Source organism: Amphiura filiformis, chromosome 9 (assembly GCF_039555335.1).
Source record: "Amphiura filiformis chromosome 9, Afil_fr2py, whole genome shotgun sequence".
Classification (NCBI taxonomy): Eukaryota; Metazoa; Echinodermata; class Ophiuroidea; order Amphilepidida; family Amphiuridae; genus Amphiura; species Amphiura filiformis.
In genome coordinates this window covers 59,628,269-59,640,624 of record NC_092636.1, presented here as the reverse complement: position 1 = coordinate 59,640,624, position 12,356 = coordinate 59,628,269, and the positions used below count along the sequence as shown (strand labels likewise).

Sequence of the window (12,356 nt, the reverse complement as noted above, 5' to 3'; positions counted from 1 at the left end):
GCACATCCCCGTATAGACCACTTGCCATGTGACGTAATTGCCCGGCAGTAGGCCTATGCGCGCGCATTATGGCAATTTCCATTGTTCTTTGCCATGCAGTGTGCGTACGCATCGTAGTCTGCTAAGGGCACGTGCATTTTAAATCGCCCGCCACATTTCATATAGGCCTAGTACAGGAAAGCCATTGAACAGTGTAGCGGCTCGTTCGACCATATCGACAGATGAGTCCCTCGCCTTTGTTGATAAACAGTGATGTCAAGTGGTCTATACCTTCAACTTGGACATGTTGGAAGAACCTCCTCCCACAAACTCCAATGATAGGTCCATTTGCGCAGAAAAACTGGCCCTGTAGAAAATATTACAGGCCTATTTAAAATTAGGCATTCTGCTTTAATTCTGTGCGTCATCATAAATCCTTTATTTATTCATCTTCTCAGATTAATGCAGCACATCAAACGTGGATCCATAAAGAAAATTAACAGATTGCCAACAACATTTGCTGGAATGGTAAGTCATAAATTATAATTATCATTATGTCATGTCAATGAATTTCCAGGAATTTCCAATGTGGCATTTTGTGATTACAGGTTTTCGAAAGCAGCGGGTCCGTTTTCTAATTATAAATACTGCCCTCTATTTATCCTCATAATGTAGCGCAGCGCCCGGACTGAGCTGGGTGGCTCTGGTTTTGCCCAAAATAATGATAAACTCATTTCATAATTCATTGAGTTAACTTCAGTTAAGACACAGCTTATTTTGCTCTGTTGTCTTATTTGCTACTGAGTTCTTTGAACTTGTCTTCAGTTGTTGACTTGAATTTGTTTTTAAACTACAGCATGTTTTCGTTGTTTGCTTTTATATTTTGTTATCTGTCCCTGAAGTTGAAGAGCAGTTTATAGTGAGTCGAAACGTCGGTTTTTGGTGGGTTTTTTTGGGTTTTTTTTGTCTGTTTTGTTTTGTTTGTCTGTTTTGTTTTGTTTGTCTGTTATGTGCACAGAGATTTTCATCACTTCTAGTGTACTTTTGTACTGTTTTCCTGACACTTTTGTGGGCTCTGAAATTGGCAATTTTTGGCCATCGAACTTTGCATGTCATTCATATTTTTGTGCCTACATTGGTTGTTTGGTTTATCGTATCTGTTAATGTGCACAGTGATTTCTATCACTTGTTCTGTACTTTTGTATTCCCATTGTTGTTTTTGCAGGTTTAGCAATTCTGTGGGCCTTCAAACTGATAATTTTTGGCTATCGAAATTACTTAGGCCTACTTCTATTGCTGTTTGCCCCCCGGATACTGTCTAGTCTGTATTTTACTTGTTTCCCCACATCAAGTTGGTGTACCTTGCACTTTTTCTTTTCATACACTCATTAGTTTATTTAGTGGTAACAGGTTACAGCAACCACAGCACGAAAACTTAGTCGAGAAATTAAATTCTACATTAAAAACTTGATATTCACATTCTGTCACAGCAAAAGTAAAAGAATATATGAGGTCTGGGTGGCATCACCTTAGGCCTACATCGAAAAAAAAAGAGGTTTCAAACTGATGATGCTGTTGTTTTTTGTTGATAATAATAATAAGAATCTATACACAATGGGAAGGTCTTAGTGGTTTTTTTTTGAGGGGGGCTGACAGGGGAGCTTTTTGCGATTTTTATGAGGGGATCTTTTTTGTATAAAAAAGCCTAATGGCTGATGTGTTGCAATAAGTATGTGCACCTAGGCCCTGGAGATGGGCCCTTATAAAAGTGGTCAAGCACTTTTTGGCTGAGCATTTACTGATGACAGTTAAGTGCGGACAAGCATTATAGGCCTACATGTGTAGGCTACATATACAATGGTGGGCAGGAAGGTGCAGGAAAAGGTGGGGGAAAGTGAAAATCAACTCGCCTATATAATAGGCGTAGTACTTTCAAAATTAAAGCTACTGAGGCCTACCTATATTTCAAATGATGCCAATAGAATTTGTGAGTGACACCTACCATGCCTACGGGTGCTGCAATAATTAGGGGCTGTGACATAATTATGTGCCCCGGCCCGGGCCGGTTTAAAATTTCCAAACGGCTCGCCAAATCGCTTGCCCCCCCCCTCGGCCCGTCAAAATCCCTTCCCCCCCCCTCTCGGCCCGCCAAGAAATCTTTGCCCCCCCCTTGTACATGTCAAATTTTTGGGATCCCAATTTGCAAACCTTAAATGGTCTATAGGCCTATACATGTTGTGAGCGTAGCGGATTTCCTTTTTAGAGTGTTTTATTTAAAAGGCGCCCGAAGAATGTGTGCCAAAATCGCTTGCCCTCCCCCCTCGTCTTGCCAAAAATTTCTTGCCCCCCCAATTTTACCCCCCCCAGGGATCATAATTATTGCACAGCCCCTTAGGCACATGTGTACCGCGCGCCAGGGGGACATATTTTTTTTGGAAGCCAAAGGAGAGAGCCACTGGGCAAAGCATTTTTAACAGAATTTCTTTGATTCAAAATGAAGAAAATTTAGGTCCTTATTTTAAAACCGGGAAAAGGTTACCTTGAAAATAGGCCTATCCCCTGCATGTGAGGATCTTGAAATGTCACATTTTCGTGTCCCAGTCCCAATGATCACGTTTCATTGGTCATGCTGATTACCTCTGATTGAATTGATTAGGACAAAATTGTGAACTGCAGTTAGTAGGCTGTAGGCCTAGCCAGTGGCGGATCCAGGATTTTTGAAAAGGGGGGGGGGGGCACAAACTTCGAATCATGGGCGCGACAGCGACGTACGTCACGCTTTTGCGACGCAGGGGGTGTCTGAGGGGGATGTGCCCCCTCAGAAGTGAGAAACTTTTGCAAAATGAAGACCTAATTGAAGCTATTTGGTGGACCTTTTTGGCATTATTATTGTGTACAATTTTTATTTTAACAAGCCGAAAATTTGCGAAATGACGTTCCAAAGTTGAAGTCATTTGTCGACAAGCTTTCACTATTATCGTGTAAATTATTGCTTTAAACATAAAGGGTCGGGTGTCAGAAGCGAAAAGGTTATTTTTCTTTATGCATACGCAGGGGTGTCTGAGGGGATGTGCCACCCTCAGAAGTGAGAGACTTTTGCAAAATAAAGACATAATTGAAGTCATTTGGTGGACTATTTTGGCACTATTTTTGTGTAAAATTTTAATTTGAAAAAGCCGAAAATTTGCGAAAATTGAAGTCATTTGCCGAGAAGTTTAAATTATTGCTTTAAACATAAAGGGTCGGGTGTCCAAAACAAGCGAAAAAGGTTCACTTCTTTATGCATACGCAGGGGGTGTCTGAGCTGAGGGGATGTGCCCTCCTGAGGAGTACTTGGTGGACCATTTTGGCACTATTATTATGTAAAGTTTTACTTTGTAAAAGCCGAAAATTTGTGAAATGAAAGCCAATTGAAGTTATTCGTCGACAATTTTTCACTATTAATGTGTAAATTATTGCTTTAAACATAAAAGGTCCGGTGTCCAAAGCAGAAGTGAAAATGGCAACTTCTTAGCTCTTCGTTATGCATATGCAGATGGGGAATGTTCCTTCTGAGAAGTTGGAAATTTTTGAAAAATGAAGGTCCAATTGAAACTATTTGGTGGAAAATTTTTAATACTACTATTATTTGAAGTCATTCGTCAACAAATTTTCAATATTGTGTCAATTAATGCTTGAAAAATAAAGGGCCTGGTGTCCAAAGCAGAACGGTGAAAATGGCAACATGAAAATGAAGGCACGATTTAACCCACTCATAGACCATTATTCACTATTACTGTAGGCCTAATTATTGCTTAAACATGTTAAAACATAAAGTGTACAGATGTCCAAAACAGAAGTGAAAACGGTCCCCTGTTTATCTCCCCTCAGAAATTTTGCAAAATGAAGGTCTTAAGTCATTCAAGTTGGTGCATCATTTTTACACTTTTATCATTGCTTAAAACAAAAAAGGTCCCGAACTCAATTTGCACACTTTTAAATATTACACTGGATCCGCACCTGGTTTAAAAAAGAAGCCTACTGACTTCTTTATCCATACGCGGAGGGAGGGTGTCTGAGGGAGGATGCGACCCCTCAGTATTTGGAAAAAAAATCAACAATAAAGGCCGAATTGAAGCCAATTCATGGACCATGAAAGGGGACACGGTCCGGGTGTGCCCCTGCATGGATCCGTCACTGGCATGGGAGGCCGTTGATGTAAAAATGAAAAGCAAAAAAGGGGGCGTTATATTTATTTTTTTCATACAAAATTGTAAAAAAAATAAAAAATTAGGACCCTCGAAAAGGGGGGGGCACGGGCCCGGTGTGCCCATGCCTGGATCCGCGCCTGGGCCTAGCCTACCGTATTTCCCGGGTATTTCAGAGAAAAATAAATTCATTCCCCTTCCCCAATATCATTGATTGGATCACCCTAATTGGTGTGCTTTTGTGATGAGAAATGTTTTCCTTAAAACAATCACGAGTAGTTCATTTTTCTGTAAATTATATTTTCCCGCGTATTTATATTACAAATTAAAGTATTTATCATAAACATAAGGCTGAAAAAAAAAAAAAAAAAAAGCAATATAAATATAATCCAAATTTATTATACTTTTTGGGGAATATGAAAACATATTCTAGCAATGCTCTGTGGCCATAAGTTCGTTGGTGCCCCTAAAATTTTAACATGATCATGTCGCAAGGCGATTTGCCAGCAACTGCGGTTTGGAACTCTAAAACGCATGTCAACAATTGCTGCATTGTGAACTGTGAAGTTGAATGGGTACTTGCATGCTTGGCACTCAAAAGTTGCTGAAAATTCTGTCTTTGGATTTTTTCCATGGATTAAAGAGCTCTCCATGAAAAGGTAATGATGTGTTTGTTTGTAGATTTTTGATTTGATGTTTATTTAATTTCTTAATGAGTTATATTTTTCCGTGCTTTTCGTGAAGCTCGCGCAGCTTCAGCTGATCATATTTACACCCACAGCCACTCTTCTCCCCATGTATTGTAAAGATTTAGAATACAGCGGGTTAACTGCGGTGCTTGTAATTTGACACGGTTAGTTCACTGATCTAGCTTTGTTTACTCCGTCCGTAGCTTTGAAGATGCGCAGGTTTTATTGGTCAAACCATCATAAATTATAACCACTTTTCCCTAGCTCGTTCACGTAGCGTTTTCGTTGTCCCACTGGCCTACTACAACGCTACGTATTATGGTATAGGCCTAGCTCGTTCACGTAGCGTTTTCGTTGTCCCACTGGCCTACTACTACAACAGATTGCCTGGCGATCGGAGTGTTATCGTCAGAGCACCTCGGACTAACTTTTCCCATCCATTAAAACATTTTGTTACACTAGCAAGCATGCTAGCTAGCTAGGTACAGCAGTGCACACATGACATGTAGGTAACCCAGGCAAACCTTAGTTAACACATTTGCTGGTCAGCCAAATTCGCCGACAATGTCAATGCATTTTTACATAGAAATTTAAAACTTGTGCCCGAAGAAAGAAACCTACATAAATATGTTTTCTATACTTCACTTGACCCAAATATATAATTTTTTATGGTGATAAGTCACCCGCACATGGAATTTCAGAGGGATTTTGATAGCAGTTCCATTAAAAAAAGCTGCTATCGCCATGAGACTAAGATCTAGAAACACCCCCGAAATGCCGTTTTGGGGAATTTTGCTAGATGAATCTTTTTGATGAAAGTCAGGCTTTGACAAGATGTAACTTTGCTACGGAAAGTGCTATGAAAAAAAGGTTTTCAGTTTTGGCTTTGTTTACTCAAGGGCTTAAATTTGATATATAAAATGATGCAGTTTGATGGCAAATTTGAATTCACCTAGGATACCTATGACATGACAGGGCCTTGTTTGCAGTCGCAGCTTCTAAACCCCTTCCTTGCCAAGTCCAACCTTGGCCTTGCCTTGTGTGTAAGGACCTATTTCAGTTTACTCGAGAACTTAAGCTTCGAATTTGCTCATGATAGTTTTATGCATTCGATGCTAGAGTGTGTTGCTAGTATCATTTTTCGGTGCTAGTATAATTTTTCGGTCGGACAGCGGTGCAAGGTTTCGTACCGGAGGTTATTTAATATTCTGTTAATGTTGAAATTTTAATGAAAGTTATTTCGATGAGTCAACTGTATCTTTTGAGCAAGATTTGCCTATTTTGGACAGTCCAAAATTTTGCTGAAGTGTAATTTTAGCAATATTTTTCATGCGATCACCTGTCGTGATCGGCTGTGTTTACTTCTGAACTTCCATTGCTTTACACGTTGTCATGCTTCAGCGAATCCGACTAGATTTTGAATGCAAATTGCAATGGTCTCTAGCCTAGAATGTGAAGCTATCGGTGAGCAAATTCTTGGCTAGATTTCTCGAGCAAATTTCAGTTGATCAAGAAATCTATATCATGATATCCAGTGGCGTAGCATGGGTCATCGTATTCATTTTGTTTGGGGGAGCCAGCGACCATGGATGGCATGATTGGGGGGTAGTTTTCGAAATAAACCTCTCTTGGAATGAGCATGTGTCCAATGTTACAAAAAGTGCAATAGACTCATCATGCTCATAGGCTTCCTCAGGACTTGTTGGTTTACAAACAAAATCAAAACATCCTGCTCACACTTTATCGTTCTCTTGTTTTACCGGTCATAGATTTTTGTTCACCAATTTGGCAAGTGCAAGTTGTGCAACTTATTCAAAGGAGGGCATCAAGATTTATTTTGGGTCAGAGAAGGGGGATCAATCTTACATGGAGCATCTTCAATAATTCAATCTTATGGATCTTAAGGGATCTAAAATGAGCGTTTATTGCGTTTCGACAGTATTTTTTGTGGGACATGAGAGCACCTCAGACCTATCGAATTGCATTCTGAATCGAAGCATGTCTTTCTGATATCAAATAATTTTCATTTTTGAAAATTACAATATAATACAAATTTTATGACAAATTTATATAAAAAATTGATATTTTTCAAATTTTTGATATATAACAGTCCTCGAAGTAAATTATATAAATCTAATGATATATTCTTAAAGTGTATGTAGCAGCCTAGCAGGGAGGAAAAGCCGACGGTCAATTGAAAATTTTGTCCTTTCATATTGAATATATGGATTTTTTTCCCAAAAAGACCTAATTTTTTTTGGTTTTTTTGGGAAAAAAATCCATATCTTCAATACTAAAGGTCAAAATTTTCAATTGATCGTCGGCTTTTCATCCCACCTACATATACACTTTAAGTATAAATCATCAGATTTATAAAGTTTACTTCAAGTAGGCCTACTGTTAAATATCAAAAATATCAATTTTTAATGATTTGCCATAAAATGTGTATTAAATTGCTAATTTCAAAAATCTAAATTATTTGATATCAGAATGACATTCTTCGATTTAGAATGCAATTCGATATGTCTGATGTGCTCTAATGTCCCAAAATAAATACTGTCCAAACGTTCATACCCCAGCCCTTTAAATACAGGAGGAAATCAGATATTTATTATCTGTTTGTTTTGCTTGCCAATGTATTTCAATTCAAATTCTTTTATGTCTTTCATTTCAGCAATTGGATTGTAAACACTTGCCGTCTTGACAATTTGCATTTTAACAATCATAATCACCCTCAAAACCGATAGTTTAAATATACCATCAGTGCCAATTTTCCTTGTCTTTGGAATGCACTTCCAGTGTCCATCAGGGATCAGTTTTTGATGCATAAAAATATGAGGCAAAAGCCACCTTAAAACACATTTTATTGAAATGACTATCTGCAAGAGCTGCAGCTGGACTCCTAAATTTTATGTTATTGTAGTCTGAAATATATATGTGTAATGTGTATTATGTTAATTATTATAAATGTGCAATATTTATGTTTTGAGTTCACTTGTCTCAGTGGATTGGAGGGGTCGCGCTTCTGGCTCCTCCTGGCTAGCCTAGTGGGGCAATCTTTTATAATTTTTATTTTATGACATGATTTGTATTTTTGATGTATTTTAGCCAAACGAATAATAAAACAACCCATACAAATATTGACTGCTAGTGCTAGGGCCAGGGCACAATTAAAATTAAGGCATTCTCATGTATATCTCATTGCTGAAGTGAACAGTGAACACATACAACCATTTGGCAGCCATTTTGCACTCCACTTTGACTTAATCCCCGGTGATCCTTACCGTACCCGCCAAGTAAATTATATAGGGTACTCCAGCACAAAATTACCAGAAAATGGAAGCCTTGGTGTATGTAATTCAAGTTTGGCATGTGTTATGTACCAGGTATGTGTATTGTAACTCAGGCTTTCTCAGTTTGGATCCAAATCTCGCCAAATTCACACGGAATATTAAGGAATACGAGAAGTGCAAAAACATTTTAGGTTGAATTGGCTACAAAAACTGCAAAGGAGTGAGTTTTTCGGTGCAAATAACAGCTGTTGCTATGTACATGTACAGGCTATATCAGTGTTTGATTTACCACCTGACTTTGATTCTGTGCAGGTAACTTTTCAAATGTACCTGCACAAGTGCATGTAGAATTTTAAACTAATCAGGAAATGTAAGAAAAAAGGAAGCTAAAATAATGGAAACAGAATTAAATACTAATACATAACAATTAACATGGAAATGGGAAATCAGAAGCTAAGCAGCAATTTATAAAAATGGGAACAAAAAAGAAAATGCAAGAAAGGACAGACTAATTTTTTTTTAAATGTGCCGGTTTGGAATGGACAAGAACAAATTTATACCAACCATGTGGAAACGATTAAGCTAAGGACAGGGAAAATGCATGATGGGCAAAGAACGCTGAAATGTGCGCAATTTGGGTATAATTGCGCATCCGACTACAAATTTTAAGATTTTCCCAAAATGTACCGGTTTGGAATGGACAAGAACAAATTTATACCAACCATGTGGAAACGATTAAGCTAAAGACAGGGAAAATGCATGATGGGCAAAGGACGCAGAAATGTGCGCATTTTGGGTATAATTGAGCATCCGACTACAAATTTTAAGATTTTCCCAAAATAACCATTTATCAAGTACCGTACTCATTTTCCAAAAAAGTTTTGGCTAAAATCAAAGAATCCATAATGATCTGCAACACAATCCATGTTAAATAAAGTATGTAGAAAATAAGCCGCCGCAAAAAATTGCAAGAAAATATAGAAGAAAAAACGTAAAAAATTTTAAGTAATTGCAAATTCAAACGTTTTGGGGAGAAAAATCATGCATTTTGGAAAAAAATGCACAAATCACACATTCTCAAAAGCTGGCACACGCATTTTGTTCTCAAAAATTGTGCATTTTCCCTGTGCTTAGATTTAGCATCAGTGATGATCTCCTTCACTTGTGTACTTGTGTAATATTTGTTTGTGTGTATTTTTCACATTAGACCCAGTTTTAACCACCGTTTATCAGTGGGAGCTGGTAGCCTAATGGATATAGCGTCCGTCTAGAGATCAAAAAGTTGTGGGTTCGATTCCCATGCCGGCGCATTCTCTTGCTTTTTTTTTCAAGTTGGCTTGTGTGCTGGTCGGGATTTGTGTTTATGTCTTGTTTAATTGTAACACTTTGGGTTGGTAAACTGTTCTTTCTTTCTTTTTAGGGAATGAGTTTAAAAATAAATAACATGGAAATGGGAAATCACAAGCTAAGCCAATAAAAAATGTGAACAAAATATGTAGAAGAAAAAAAGAAACTAAAAAGGAAATGTACATTTTAAAAAGGGACAGATTTGGAAAAATAAAATTTTTCTTTTCAATGATTCTACCTGTTCAGTGATTCCTCCTATTTTAGTGAACACTCCCATTTAATCATCTAGTGGGGGTATACCCGCTAGTGTATGTAATTGATGACATATTGTGCATTAATTTTTGCTGTTGGATTGCTGTTGACCCCCCCCCCCCTTTAAATCTTTTGAACACATGTATAAAATGTGATAAAATTGTACATATACAAGAAGTGTTATAAAAGTTTCCTGTACATGTTCTGAAAATACAAAAAAAAATGAATGTGCTGTCAAACCTATGGCCTATATTTTAAAATGTACAGATTTTGTAGTCTTAAAATTACGAAAAACTATGACTAAATCCTGATGATGGGAATTTACTGAAAGAAACTCTTTGTTTTTATTTTAAGTGAGCCATTCAAAATATGGTATTGATTTAAATGGGTCCTTGAACAAGAGGATACCAAGGCATGACTGCATGCATGCTATTAGGAAGTAATGGGGGAAATTATTAATCACAGGTCATCCTATGGTCAAAGCTATTGAAGCCATATTAAGGTGGTTCTGGACCCATTTTGGAAGTGCTCTATTTATGTTTTAAACATATTAATTGAGTAGGGCAGAGAACACTGATCCATATGCCTTTTGTTTGAAGCTAATCGGACATACGGTTTTCATAATACATACATTTTAAATGTCTTTGTATTGTATTGTTTTTATCAATAATCAATACAGTTAATGAGCTAATATGACTTGAAAGTGCTCATTAATATGTAATTTTTGCCAATATTTTGCTAAATCCAATGCATAAATGTTCATAACATTTTATTTAACAGAATATTGGTTTCAAACTTGGTCAAAGTGTTCGAATGACTTCCAGATAATTTATGCATAATTAATGAGCTAGCCGCCCTAATTTGCATAATTAATTAGCATTTATGCAAATTAGCTCATTAATTATGCAAATATGCAAATGAGGGGCGGCTTCACTATATAATACATTAGAACATATTAGAAACACTTTGACCAAGTTTCAGGGCAAAAGTATGCAAAATAAAAGTACCATGAACATTTATGCATTGATTTTTAGCAAAATATTGGCAAAAATTACATATTAATGAGCCTTTACAGTCCTTTTAGCTCATTAACTATATTGATTATTGATAAAAACAATAAGATACAAAGAAAATATAATTTGATGTAGTATAGAAACCGTATGTCCGATTTGCTTCAAACAAACGGCATATTGATCAGTGTACTTTACCCTACTCAATTAATATGTTTAAAACATGCTCAAAGCATTTCCTTATTTCTAGAAAATGCATCCAATACCACCTTAACCACACCAATCACACTACACAACTATTCACACTTGGAACCCTTTAAATTACAACTTTAAGTGTTATTCGTACACTCTTAGATAGCGAGAACCAATTAGAGCAAGCTGTAAAAAAATAATTGCACAGGCAATATCTTTATCTTGCCCTCATGTTGTGATTTTTTTTCAGATGTTGTCTTTATACATCATACAATACATACATGTACTCAGTATTACATTTATGACAGCGTTCAAGCTTTGACTTGCGTTTGGCGGACAGAATGGTGGAAACTTAAAGTGAAAGATATCCTACTTAAAGGAACATTTTCTAGGGTGAAATTTTGTGTAGAAACTGAATCTGACATAATATTTCTGCCCCAAACCCTCAAATTTGAGCGAAAATTTTTGTTAAAAAAATAAGTCCTTCAAAATGGAGATACTTAGGCCTAAACAAAAAACATGTTGCTCTGGAGAAAGGTATTGGTAAGAGCAACATGTTCTTTGTTTAGCCTTATACCTCCCAGTTTTGAAGGACTTATTTTTTTAACAAAATCCATTACTTTTTTTCACGCCCTCAAAATTCTTAGGGGTAGGGGTAGCATATTGCAAGTTATTTTCTTTTCTGTAAACCTAGCTTACTTATTTGTTATATCACCATTTAGCTATTGAAATACTGAGCAAAAAGACACTTAAAACATCCCTATAGCTCCATACCATTGTGGAGATATGGCCTTGTCAATTCGAAAATGAGGCGAATATTATACTTTTTTCCAAATCAATTGTCACCCGAACCTTCGAGTTTCTACCCCTGCTACAAAAATAAAGAAATATATGGTCATGTTTTTAAACTGGGACCCTAAAAAAGGTGGTGCTGTCACATTTTGCTAAATCGTTTTGTCTACATATTCCTATATTTTTGCTAAAATTCATCATGAACAAATGGTTTTGGTCTTATTTTGAAGATAAATTATTAATCTAATGAATTAATAACAAATATAATTAAACAAATGTATTAATTAATTACAACAGCTTAATTAAGTTAATTAGTCAGGGGTGGTGCCGGAAGTGGAGGAGTCGGAAGCGGAGGAGCTCTGTGTAATTCCAATGGGAAGTTGGTGTTCATTAATAAAATTTATGCACTTTGTTGCCTAGTAGAAGTGAAAATGCATTTGCAAAATGTTAATCTTATTTTTTAACTTTCTATAACTATAATTGCCTAGTTAATCTTAATAAACTTAGTAATTAAGGATTTAATAAGCTTTTAATTAATGAAGTGGAATGTGGGTCATGCAATAAAATGGGCTTTAAATTTTGCATGCATATGAAATAAATTTCAATATTGTTTTA

At 36.6% G+C, this 12,356-nt stretch overlaps 1 protein-coding gene across 1 annotated transcript in view; it reads left to right on the top strand.

The window, feature by feature from the left end:
- The window catches only part of LOC140161232 (uncharacterized), a 93,375-nt gene that overhangs the window by 15,734 nt on the left and 65,285 nt on the right, over positions 1 to 12,356 (top strand). Inside the window, 1 exon segment of the mRNA XM_072184686.1 lies at positions 438 to 507. Coding sequence (XP_072040787.1) covers positions 438 to 507 — 70 coding nt within the window.